This window comes from Pelobates fuscus, chromosome 6 (genome assembly GCF_036172605.1).
Source record: "Pelobates fuscus isolate aPelFus1 chromosome 6, aPelFus1.pri, whole genome shotgun sequence".
NCBI lineage: Eukaryota > Metazoa > Chordata > Amphibia > Anura > Pelobatidae > Pelobates > Pelobates fuscus.
The window spans coordinates 118,672,165-118,685,180 of NC_086322.1; the positions used below are offsets into that span (position 1 = coordinate 118,672,165).

A 13,016-nucleotide genomic window follows, 5' to 3' on the forward strand; every position below is an offset into this window, starting at 1 on the left:
CTGGCTGAATTCAAATTAAATAATGTTAAAATAAGTGTAAAAATATATATATATATATATATATATATATATATATATATATATATATATATATATATATATATATATATATATATATATTTATATATATTTATATATATATATATTTATATATATTTATATATATATATATATATATATATATTTATACTTAGATATTATATATAGGAAGGCGTAGCCTGAACTTGTGGGAGGGGTTAACCGGCTATTTAAACTCAGGCCCCCTACACCACAGGGCTGATGCTGCCTGGTTCATTTTTACTTCCGGTTCAAAGGTCATCAACACAGACTGCCTAAAACTCCAAACAAGCTGGTCTGGGCCTACTGTGACTCCCACGCCAATCGGACCAAGTTTTTCCCTGCTCCAACAACTCTCATCCTGCTGTTCCAGCCACATGCGGTCAAAGACTCCCTAGCCGATTGGACCAAGTTTTCCCTGCTCCAGCAACTCCCATGACACTGTTCCAGCCACATGTAGTCAGAGACTACTCACCTCCTCTCCAAAACTAGCTGTTCATTCCCGCCGGCGCTATGAGACCCCTTACTGGCTTCCTGGGCCTTTTCCTGGATCAAACCTCCATGTCCACCAAGTCTGGGTACTTTCCAGCCACATAACTGACCTCTCGCCTCACCGCAAGCTTCCCGGTCAAGTCGTTTGTTTCCTGTACCAGTCAAATCCATAAACCGTGAGTCTGCCTGTACCAGTCAAATCCATGAACACACAATTGTTCACACATTCACGTTCTTGCATACCGTCCATTCTGGACTTTTTCCCATTCAGGACTTGTCAGTTCACCTACTCCTGCCTGCTCTTTGTTCCATTCCTATTCGCTAGTTTATTTTCGTCAAATTTCTACCGAACTAGTCTCCGGTCTATCTCAGTTACATGCTTCCATCTAGTGGCCACCACAATCATAGTACCAATTTGTTAGTTTTACACTGTTCCCTGATGCATGAAATGTCCAGGTTCTTTTTTTAAAGTATTTAGCCTGCTACTAGTTATCCTTACATGCCCCCTGTAGTTCGGTTATGTTTGCTATATTTCTTGTTATTTACGATTGTGCACGGATATGGTCAGTTTCCCATTACTAATGCAGCTCTGGTAAGCGTTTAATATTCACTACGTATATTGCATTACCATCATGTATCGCATATGTCTTATTTTATCACTAATGGACTTGGTACTGTTCTGAGGCAGTCATCACGATCACATTTGTTACCATGTGTTATGGCCAATCTGTATACTTGCTCCCATGATAGGTATATTACTTATTTGGCGGACGACCATCTATTTGCTAAACCTTTTTTTTGTAACACGCCACACTCCTATGTTCAGTATATGTATAGTCATGTTCCCTGGGACAAACCCTAGTGTACCAGGCTTTACCATACCATCATATGTTCCCCCTGACTCTACGTCAAAATAATCACGTATTATGCAAAAGGTTATTTACTCATCGCTGCTATATTCTACTCAAGCAAGTTCATCATCCTAACCGACCCTTGCTATTCAGGCATAGTATCACCAAACCTACAGCAAATTCACTCCTAACTGTTCTATGTTACATCAGCTAACGCTGGCACGCAATTCCTCCGCCAGGACTTACACAGGCCCACTCCCGGGGATCCTTAATTCCCCACACATACATCCCCCCCCTTCCCATGCTGGCACGACCATAATTCAATTTTCTAAGTCCTACTGGGATAGCTCAAAACTGCCCTCATAGCTTGGTATTCCATACCAAGCTATATGTATTTTAGCTACAGAAGTCACAGGACCAATTAGCGGTCACTCATGACTCTGCCTATCCCCCATTATTGTCGCAGTATTGGTTAAACACTCCCCATGGTCTCTGGTAGTGGCCTAGGATCCTCACCCTACTCACTTATAGGGATATTTGATTTATGTCCTATGAATCTTGTACCCACCATCGTAGGGTCAGGATTCTAACAACTATGTCCTCAGGTTACCTATTCATATACCTATCCTCAGGTTACCTATTCATATACCAGCTTTAAGAACAACCACCCTGATTATGTGTATTTCGTTCACAGTAAGTCAAGCCCAATTCCAGTTCCAACTTGCCTCTCACCATCATTTCCCTTTAAGTTCTCCAACATCTCATTCCTCTGGCAAGGAAACCACATTCTACCGCGAGCAAGGTATGTTTACCCACCTCGCTACTACCCATCACCCGTCCCATTCTCGGATCTGGTATGTCAACTGGCGGCCTGGTTCCCAGCTATGCCGGTAAATAGCCTCATCATTATCAATTCCTTGAGGCCAACACCCATCTTCATCCGCATATGGAGGTATACGCCAATCGGCCCAACACATGGCTAACGCCTCACATCAACCTCTCTAGGTTACGAGTTAGGGCCTCATCCAGCATGGCCTTTTATATTGACTCTTTTACAGTCCCGGAGAGGCCAACTTTCTTGCCACACCTTTGCCACACTCGGCCAATTCACATGAAGTCAAACAGTTGATATCCACTCTAATTGCCTTCATACATAACATCAAAGATGGACTACAGAGACTGGAATCTCCACAGGCACTGACGCACATCCCAGCCACAGGACTCCCAAATCCCTCTCATGGTTATGTTATCCTTTCAAATTCCGCCCCTAGCACATCGGTTTACATTATTACTCCCTCGTACTTTGTGTCCCTGACCATACGCAAAGACATCTGGAAAGGTTAATTTAGTCTCCTTACTGATTGCCTCCCACGATGTCTTAGAGTACAAGTCTTACTACTACGATGATCTGTACGTCGTTCTATACACCAGAATCCCAGACTCAATCAGAAATTCATTATCCCAAAATTCATCCTAGCCTTCAGACTTTCGTGACGTAAGTGGCTCTACTTCTCCTCACCATAGAGAAGGTTTGCATCGACAACCTGGAGTTTTACCTCTAAGCACACCCTTTCCTTCACTCAGTCGACTTCTACATCAAGGTTTCCACACACCAGTTCCACACAGGTCTGGTCACACTCCTGTCTGCATTAAAGACCCCGCAACACAATCACGTTGCTTAAGAAGGTATTCAACCATATTAATTACCCACCCCTAGCCTCAACTCATTGATTTCCTATAAGGAATTCTCCCAGCACTATGCCAAAGGGGTTGACCAGAGTTTGGGTGGGAAAGACAGACCTTTCCTATGCCTCCAAGCTTCTACCTATTCAGCCATCCCAAGGGCATGTTCATGGCATTTTATGGAGGGATTGTCTTTAATTTCCCACACGTGTAACTTTTAGAGCAAAGAGTAACCCCAAGCTGTTTGTCTTATTTGCTAACACACTATGTTGACTAACACTCAATATTAGAGTGTATACACACGGCTCAGGTTCATACCACATTGGAATAGGAGGCCAGGTTATTCCTGCCATTTCTCATCATTTCCCAGTTACATGGACCAATGCGTCTGCACACACTGATTTCCTTGCCAATTTGGTGACTTTTGGTTCTGAGATGCCTGGCCAGTTGAGACTCTTGGGAAAACAAAAAACAAAAAAAAAACACTTTCCATTCCTCATCAACATTTCTTTGGAATCTACCCCATAGTGGCCGCCTACAAGGCCTGGGGAGGTATGAGTGGACAGGGGAACCTGTCAAAAGCTTCTCTGACAATAAAGCAGCTGGCTATACCCAAATTCCATGGCTTAATACTGCACTAACTCGCCTCATGGCATTTGGCAGATTTCTGGGTTGAGCTGCCCTCTCTGATTATACATCACAAGCATACAATAGAGATTTCACCTTTACAACAAGTTTACCACCGATTACCATAATACCGATATTCGTTCACTAGTCGCTATTGCGACACTCCTCTCCTTTTTGCCCACACAATTTATAAAATCTCTCTTAACACTACAAAACTTACCTGGCTGGAATACACCATATCTTAAGTGCTCATCCTAGTACCAAACAGTTCACATCCTCTTACCATATGTAATACGTAGGGACATAAGGACTATCCTACGGACAATAAGGTGCCGGTCAAAATGTCAGACCTTTACAGGTTATCACTCACTGGACCAAATCTCCATATACCCCTATTTAACCCCAGGGCAAACCACTCACTACAGCTAAATTCATAATGTACCTCAGAATCCTCTTAACTAGGCGGGGACTGAACCCCCAATGCCTTTTCGGGACATTCCTCCAGAATCAGGGCAGCATCAGCTGCTTCCAGACAAATGTCCCTGCTCACACCATAAACATTAGGACGCTGGAAATCCACAGTATATTACGAGATACATACCACAACCAGAGCTAGGACAAGTTGAGTAGGACAAGCCTTTCTGGATCTTGCAACGTAAAGATGTGTAATAAGGTATCTTATTCAACTTTTTGCCCTCTTTTATTACAGGCCTACCCGATACGTCGGTTTCGGCACACCACAACCGACTTGCTCATATATCTAACTTATCATGTATACGGCTTTTGTCCCCAACTACAAGTGTGTGTGTGTGTGTGTGTCCCCCACGATTTTCAATGCTCAGATCCCAAAGATCTTTATCGTTATAAGTCACAGATTTGTTATAAAAATAGATAATTTTTATTTCTTAACAATTTAAATAATAATAATGAGTAACATGCATGATGATAATCAATGAATATTCAGTATAACATGAATATGCAATACATTTCCTGGTTAATACAGTCTTATCTATAGCATTAGGCCGTCAGGACAGGATTTACGACCCTTTCACAGAGACAAAGAAAAAGTTTCACGGAGAGAAGAGAATTCCTCAGCGTAAAGCCATAAAAACTTTCAGCTGGCAGTTAGAAATAACCCTTGCGATGCTGGCTAGACCTCTTCTAGAGATTTAAAATCTACTCCTATGTAATTTTAAATAAAATAACCTTTAACCAGTCATTAGTCATTTCCTTGAATTCATCCAATGAAAAGAAATCTATATGTTCTATAAGCTGATATTTAATTAATTTGTCTAACAGATATTTTATCTTATTTTAGAGCAAATCAATACAGCTGGATAAATATGCACACGATATGTTAACATGTGATATTAATCACATAAATATATAATCTTCTCCACCTGCAGAATGGAAAGTTAATATATATTTCTTAGTTGACTAAGATTTCTAAATATGGAAATCTGAACGTGATTTATCCAGTCATATATCATGCTACTAGAAAATTTAAATTAATTAAATGAAGCCAGTATAATTACCAGTAAGTAGATATTCTCACCAGATGTTCTCAGGTAGCTAAGTGTCCAGGAATGTTTCTCTCTTGCTCTGCATGGAGTGTCTTGATTACTCTGATCGCCCGATTCTGCCTCTCTCTCTTCCCTTGTCTTAACTTTTTAAAGGGAAAATTCCTTAGGTGATAACCAATAGGAAACTAGGGGTGTGGTTCCCTTCTAGGTAACCATTTTAGTATTTGGACTCAAGATGGCAGTCTTGTCCCACTAAACATGCCTATCCAGGAAAGAGTTAACTTTTCCTGGTGGCTATTTTGACGTCATTTTCGTTATCTTTATGGTTACTATAATTTTATATTTTCTGTCAGATCAAGAGGTTTTCTTCACTTATCCAGACTATGTGTCTGCATTTTCTGTAGTAATTCCTAATATGACAGTTTGTAATACTACAAATGACCCCTAAATACAATGGGAATCTGTTAGGTATAGAAAGTAAAATAAAATTATTTAATCTCCTCTGTCACCTATGTCTGGGTTTAGAATTTATTATATTCCATTAGCAATTAGACAGTCTGTCCATCCCCCGTCTTCATGTCTTATCTATTTGGTTTGTTTATATTACACATTCCATTCAGCTCGGTCAAAGCAGTCAGTTTTAGAGAAATGATAGAAATTTTGTGTGTCTTTTGTTAGCTTGAAAGTAACAAAATGCAGTCTGGTCTGTTTAGATTGACTTCAGAATATATACTTTGTATTTCTATCATAGCACAAAATGTCTGCCGATATAAATACCCTGACAATATATATATATATATATTATATGTGTGTGTGTGTGTGTGTGTATATATATATATATATATATATATATGTGTGTGTGTGTGTGTGTGTGTGCGCACACACACACACACACACTCTCACACACACACACACTCTCTCTCTCTCTCACTCACTCACTCACTCACTCACTCACTCACTCACACACACTGTCTAGGTGTGTGTGTGTGTGTTCCCCCCCATTAGTGGGACCTGCCTGACAACCCATGCCGAAAGTATAGGGAATTTAATTTGCTAGCACTATATTTAACCCTATAACTTTCCAAGACACCGTAAAACCTGTACATGGGGGGTACTGTTTTACTCGGGAGAGTTCGCTGAACGCAAATATTAGTGTTTCAAAACCGTAAAATGTATTACGATGATATCACCAGTAAAAGTGACGTTTTTTTTAATTTTTCACACACAAACAGCACTTACACGATATTATTGCTGTGATACTTTTTACTGTTTTGAAACACAAATATTTGTACCCCCTCATGTACAGGTTTTATGGTGTTTTCAAAAGTTACAGCGTCAAATGTAAGGCTTGTGTTTCATTTTTTTCACATTAAAATTCGCCAGATTGGCTACGTTGCCTTTGATACCCTATGGTAGCCCAAGAATGAGAATTACCCCCATGATTGCATACCATTTGCAATAGTAGACAACCCAAGGTATTGCAAATAGAGTATGTCCAGTCTTTTTTTGGTAGCCACTTAGTCACAAACACTGGCCACAATTGGAGTTTTTTGCATTTTTCACACACAAACAAATATCATCGCTAACTTTGGCCAGTGTTTGTGACTAAATGGCTACTAATAAAGACTGGACATACCCCGTTTGCAATACCTTGGGTTGTCTACTATTGCAAATGGTATGCCATTATGGGTGTAAATTTAATTCCTGGGCTACTATAGTCTCAAAGGCAACGTAACCAATTTGGCGAATTTCAATTTCAATTTCAAATGTAACATGCTATATTTGACCCTATAACTTCCCAAAACACCATAAAACCTGTACATAGGGGGTACTGTTTTACACGTGAGTCATCGCTGAATACAAATGTGTATTGTATTGCAGTAAAAGCAAACAGTATTATGACATTGACAGTTAAAATGTCATGTAGAACTAAAAAAATAACATTTCTTATTTTCTCCCATTTTTTTCATATCAAATGGTTTCATAGCTAAATATTTGATATTAAATGAAAGCCCGGTTTCCCCTGAATAAAATGATATATAATAAGTGTGGGTGCATTTAATATGAAAGAGGTGAATTAGGGTTGGACAGACATGTAGCGCAAATGCCAGGTTTTGTTTACGTTTTGTTTTGTTCACAACGTGTACATTTGGCTTAGTACTTAAGGGGTTAATTCACTTTGTTTATGCAGCCCTAGTCACAACTCCCCTGGCTCTCACATATCCCCCATGACTCTCACATATCCCCCATGAAAAGTTTTTTATTTTCAAATCAACTTTACAACACCGTCAGGGTGACTCAATAAAATCTGGATTGCTCTGCAGCAAATGGGGCAAAATCCATGTCTGGCCTTTGCACTGCAGGCTCCAAATAATTTCAGATTTCAGAAAAAAGCCCATGGTAGTCAATGTGACTCCAATATTACTATAAGCGATGTTTTTAACCTCTCCTATGTTCCCACCTGCCATGAAACAGATGAGCGCATATCTACTTAATATATATATCTACATATGAGCAAACTGGGCAGTAACTAGTAAATAGAAAGGCCCCATCCCATTGGCCAGCTCCCCTAACTATGCCCCTCTCCATGGGCACCAGGTAGGAACTACCCACCTCTTTCTCCAACCCATGGCCAGTTGGTGGGGACTACTTACAAACGGAGTACTGCAGAAGTGATTTAACTCAGAAACCGCAGAAATTACAACCGTGAAATTGCAGGGGCACAATCTAGATACAAAAACCACGTATTTAAGCTATAGTTGTTTTGGTGTTTAGAGTTTTCCTTTAGTAATCTATCTTGTACTCATGTTACCTGTTAATGTAGTCATGTGATTTTCCAGTAAAACATCAATAACCTTTCTAATTAAGATTAGAAAAATAAAAATGGTGTGCAAAACTAAATATTCACAAGTGTAATAAGTGCATTTTTGCTTGCTTATATATCCAATATCTTGAAAATTAAAACCTAAAAAACAACAAACAAAATATCAGTGCAAAACTGCGTGATGTATAAGTAATATTAAACTGAAATCAGAATAGCACTCACAAAAATAGTGAACAAAGTACCACTCATAACTATTCCACTCAGGGATAGTGTGCCCTAGATCCAAATCTGTATTGCTTGGAAGGACTAACCACCAGCCTGGTTTACCAATTTGCAACTTTTATTTCAATATTTGTTGAAAAATATGTAAGCAAGTATTTATGCACATATTGCCATTGTGAATATTTTGTTTTGTGCACCATTGACTTTTATTTTCCTTATTTGGATATATGCCAGTGTCTGTATGGATGCTGTATTGCAGTGATATTTGCGTTTATTTCACTACAGTTGGGGAGTTGTTGCATTTGCATTGGTTAAACATGTGCACTGAAGTATAATTTGCACAACATACAGCATTTTGCACCACTGTTTCACCATAATTGGTAATTTGTGAACCTTTCTAATTCATCTAGGAACTGGATCCAGAAGAGAACATATGCTTTAAGGACAAACTACGCATTACAAAAAAGGATGCAAACAAATATGAAGATATACTAAAAAAAGAGTTAATACTTTGGATAGAAAAAGGCCAGGAAAACAAGGTATTCATTGATTTCCATTTTTGAATGCTTGGAAAGTGTGTGTGTGTGTGTGTGTATGTATATGTGTGGACCTCCATTTGTTTTAATTAAAATTGTGTGTGTGTGTGTAATTATATATATATATATTTAAAAAAAAAAAACAAGAGATATTTATTTCAAACTAGAGTACACCAGCATATATTGTTCAGATTATGTATTTTATGCTCTGCAATAATCTTGAGAAATGTAGCAATTATAACATTACTTTAATGATCCTAACATTTAAATTAAATTTTTATGAAAAAAAATAGAAGTAAATATCACCGTTTTTTTTATTTTTTTAAATCTCAGACCAAAAAAGTACTTGAATACCTTCGAATTGTTGACCATCCTAATCAAGTGAATTGTAAGAAATACTTCCCAATGCTTGTTGAAGAACTTAGAAAAGATAAAAAGCTACCAGCTTTGTTTTTTGCGTAAGTTGGAATTCTTTTATCTTGAATTTATTTAGGTTGAATTTATTTATTTAGGTGAGCAAATTTGATATTTCATAAACTACCATAACATAAAGTAAAAAGAGTTACAGGTACAGAACTATATATAGAGACAGGTTGGATATGTGTAATACTTTTATTGACTAAATATTAAGTTGAAAAAAAAGACCTATTTGGTCTACAAAGTGTATACTATGAATCCTCTTAACAATTCATTAGAAATATTAGACTTGCCAAGCTTTTCCCCTAACTCACAAGTACCACTATAAAAAAAAATAAAAAAAAAATTCAATGTATGTGATATTTCAAACCATGTAAATAGGCATTGAGTGATATGTAAAATTGGTATGTAATATGATCTAATGGTGCTTTAAAATGACAGATATAAGATTTGGTTTGCATAGTATCTTTAATACCCAAAACATATACTGGTTACAGAAAATGTAGGGATATTCTTGGTTAATAATGCAGAGTTTTTTTTTCATTTTAATTTTATCAAAACTTGCAGAGCTATTTACTAAATTGAGAAATGTCAGAAATTCGAACAGAATCCCACCTGACGCAATAGCTGGCTTAACATTGGAAAGCCAATATAAGGTCTTTCTCCACTATCATTGCTCAGTCTGCAGGGAGCCATCATGGAGCTAAGATGGCTTCATTTTTAAAAAATATTTTTGGGTGAATCTGTTTAATTTTTAGAAGTTGTTTGGGGATTTTGGGATTTTTTTTGTTCTTTGTTGGAGCTTAAGAAAATAGGAATTAGAAGGGTGGGGCCATGGGTAATATTATGGCCTCCCCATGAATATTACTTTTATTATCCCCACCCTTATATTATAATATCCGCCATATAATTAACTCTCGCACCACCAATGATTTTTAACCGGATCAACTTTAGAAAAGTGTAAATTTCCATTTGAGTGGTCATGTGGGTAGCCCTATCTTCCCTCAAGTTAGTTTCATTTAGTATGATGCGAACTCATTCACAATGTGTTTAGGGTTCACGGTTTTTAGTACCATGTGCTGATATGAGGTGTGCTATCTTGTTCTGTGCTTGAGATTTCTTGTGTTGCAAGGCTGAAAGGGTGGGTAGAACCGATGTTTCCATCGGCGTAGAATAACATAACTTTTTTTTTAAAGCTCCATTTATTCTAATTGGTCATTAAGTTTAGAGATTTGTTTCAGCAGTTGGCGTGAGGGGTTACATTTGTTTCGACTTTGTAGGTCTAACCATTGGAATGAGAGTAGGAGATATTTAGATTTTCTTGTATTAAGGTAACTAGTGTGTTTTATGATGTTGCCTCTATAAAGGCCTTATGTGCTAGCCACACCGACTCAACTTGGGCATCTGCAGTGTCATTTGTTTCAAAATACATGCGCAGGTTGTCTTCAATGAAGGCAGCCAGGTTCTTAAATGTTGGTAAATGGTCATTAGGACACCAATATCCAGTTCCCTTGAAGGGAAATGGTTCTGTCAAGGTAAGAGTGGTGGGTGTGTGGTCTAAGATTGCTTAATATAATCACACTTTCTCTCCATATGCATAATTAAACTACAAACCATGGTGTTTGTTTGAGTGGCCAAGAGTTAGCATTTTTAAATGGACATTGCATCATTTCTTTCATTAGTGAAACTTAAACAAGTGTATAATTACATTTATGAAAACCTAGTTCAGTTAAATTCCCTTTTTTTTCTATTATCAAGTTAAATGCAATTGTTATAAAAGTATGTTATGTTTTATGTCTGGTTATTGAAACATATTGTTCCCATATTCTTTATTATTGATCATTTATGCAGAGTGGGTCAAACTTCTGAGTAGGATTTGACATGTAAATAACTTATGTTAGTAGTTCAATTCCAGTTTACATTACAGCTCTAAGTCTGCCCTCAGTGGCTGTCTACCAGACCACTACTGGAGCACTTCAGGAATCCAAACGGACTTTTGGTCCATTATCTGATGCTGGACGTCCTCATGGACCTCCAGCATCAGATTTTCCCCATAGGAAAGCATTGAATAATTCTTTCCTATGGGGAGGTCTAATGGGAGTGCAGCCATTGCAGTGCATTGTCAGTAGGTCCTCGCTGACGGCAGGGAAGGAGAATGGGTGGTGCCTGACCCAGTGCCAAGGGACATCAGTGCTGGGGGGGGGGAGAGACACAGGAACAGAGGGGTTGAGGGCCCTGCTCAATGAGCTTACATGCTAGAGGGAGTGGGGTAAAATGACACAAAAGGTAAGGTTAGTATTAGACTGGTGACCGTTGCAGAAGAGGAATCAGTCGGGAGCTATTAACAGTTTATTGATACGCTTTTATGAAGAAGTGGGTTTTTAATGATTTTTTGAAGGAATGGAAACTGAGTGCGCATCTAACGGAGGAGGGAAGCGAGTTCCACAGGAATGGTGCAGCCCTCAAGAAATCTTGAAGGCGAGCATCAGAGGTGGGAGTAAGGACAGAAGATAGACGTAAGTCTTCAGCAGATCGTAAGGGCCGAGACGGGATATACGTGTATGTGTGTGTGTGTATGTGTATGTATATATATATATATATATATATATATATATATATATATATATATATATATATATATATATATATATTATACATACAGCATTATGTAGTGATTTGAAAGCAAGAACCAGAATTTTAAATTGAGCTCTATATTTTATAGGAAGCCAATGTAGGGACTGACAGAAGGGTGCCGCATTCATTATGGGCTGTAACAACGCAATTTGGGAGCATGTAAGACCACTGAGAAGCGGATTACAGTAGTCAAGGCGAGAAAGGACAGTGGAATGGACCAACATTTTATTCGCATCTGGCGTTCAGTAGGGGCAGATGCGCGCAATGTTTTTGAGATGGAAATGACAGGATTTGGCGACAGTGAACATGAGGCTTGAAGGAGAGGTCGGAGTCAAAGAGAACACCTAGGCAGCGAGCCTGTGTGGTGGAGCTGATGGTAGCACCGTTGACTTGGAGGGAGACAGACACAGGAGTAACAACACTTGAGGGAGGAAAGACCAGAATTTCAGTTTTGGTCAGGTTTAGTTTAAGGAAGTGGGCAGCCATCTAGTTAGAAACAGCAGAGAGGCAGTCAGAGACACTAGTCAAAAGGGATGGGGAGAGATCAGGAGAGGACAAGTAGATTTGTGTGTCATCTGCATAGAAATGATATTGGAAGCCAAGGGAGGCAGTATAGATGGAGAACAGTAGGGGACCAAGAACTGAACCTTGGGGGACACCAACATGAGGAGTTGGGTAGAAGAAGCAGAGCCAGAGAAAGAAACACTGAAATAGCGCTGGGAGAGGTAGGAGGAGCACCAGGAGAGAGCAATATCTTGTAGACCGATATTGCAGAGGATGAGAAGAAGCTGTTGATGATCAACAGTGGCAATAGCCGCAGACAGGTCAACGAGAATTAGGATAGAGTAGTGACCACGAGATTTTGCAGTGGGTAGATCATTGTATACTTGAGTCAGTGCCGTTTCCACAGAGTGCTTAGCGCGGAAACTAGACTGAAGCGGGTCTAGCAGAGAGTTGGACTCTAAGTCTGTCAATCTCGCATACACAATTCTTTCAAGGATATTGGATGCAAAAGGCAGTAGCGAGATATTAACCCTATAGTGCCAGAACATGGGTTTGATTTCCTGGCACTATAGGATCCCTTTAAATGCCATTATGGCATGGTACATTGTGTGACAGGGCATATGCCAAGGCTCTCTTACACATTAAC

General features: G+C 38.9%; 1 protein-coding gene across 1 annotated transcript in view; it reads left to right on the forward strand.

Annotated features, from left to right (window-relative positions):
• The window catches only part of LOC134614424 (probable ATP-dependent RNA helicase DDX60), a 157,556-nt gene that overhangs the window by 91,644 nt on the left and 52,896 nt on the right, over positions 1 to 13,016 (forward strand). Inside the window, exons 22-23 of the mRNA XM_063458195.1 lie at positions 8,690 to 8,818; positions 9,149 to 9,273. Coding sequence (XP_063314265.1) covers positions 8,690 to 8,818; positions 9,149 to 9,273 — 254 coding nt within the window. The remainder of the gene's footprint in view (positions 1 to 8,689; positions 8,819 to 9,148; positions 9,274 to 13,016) is intronic.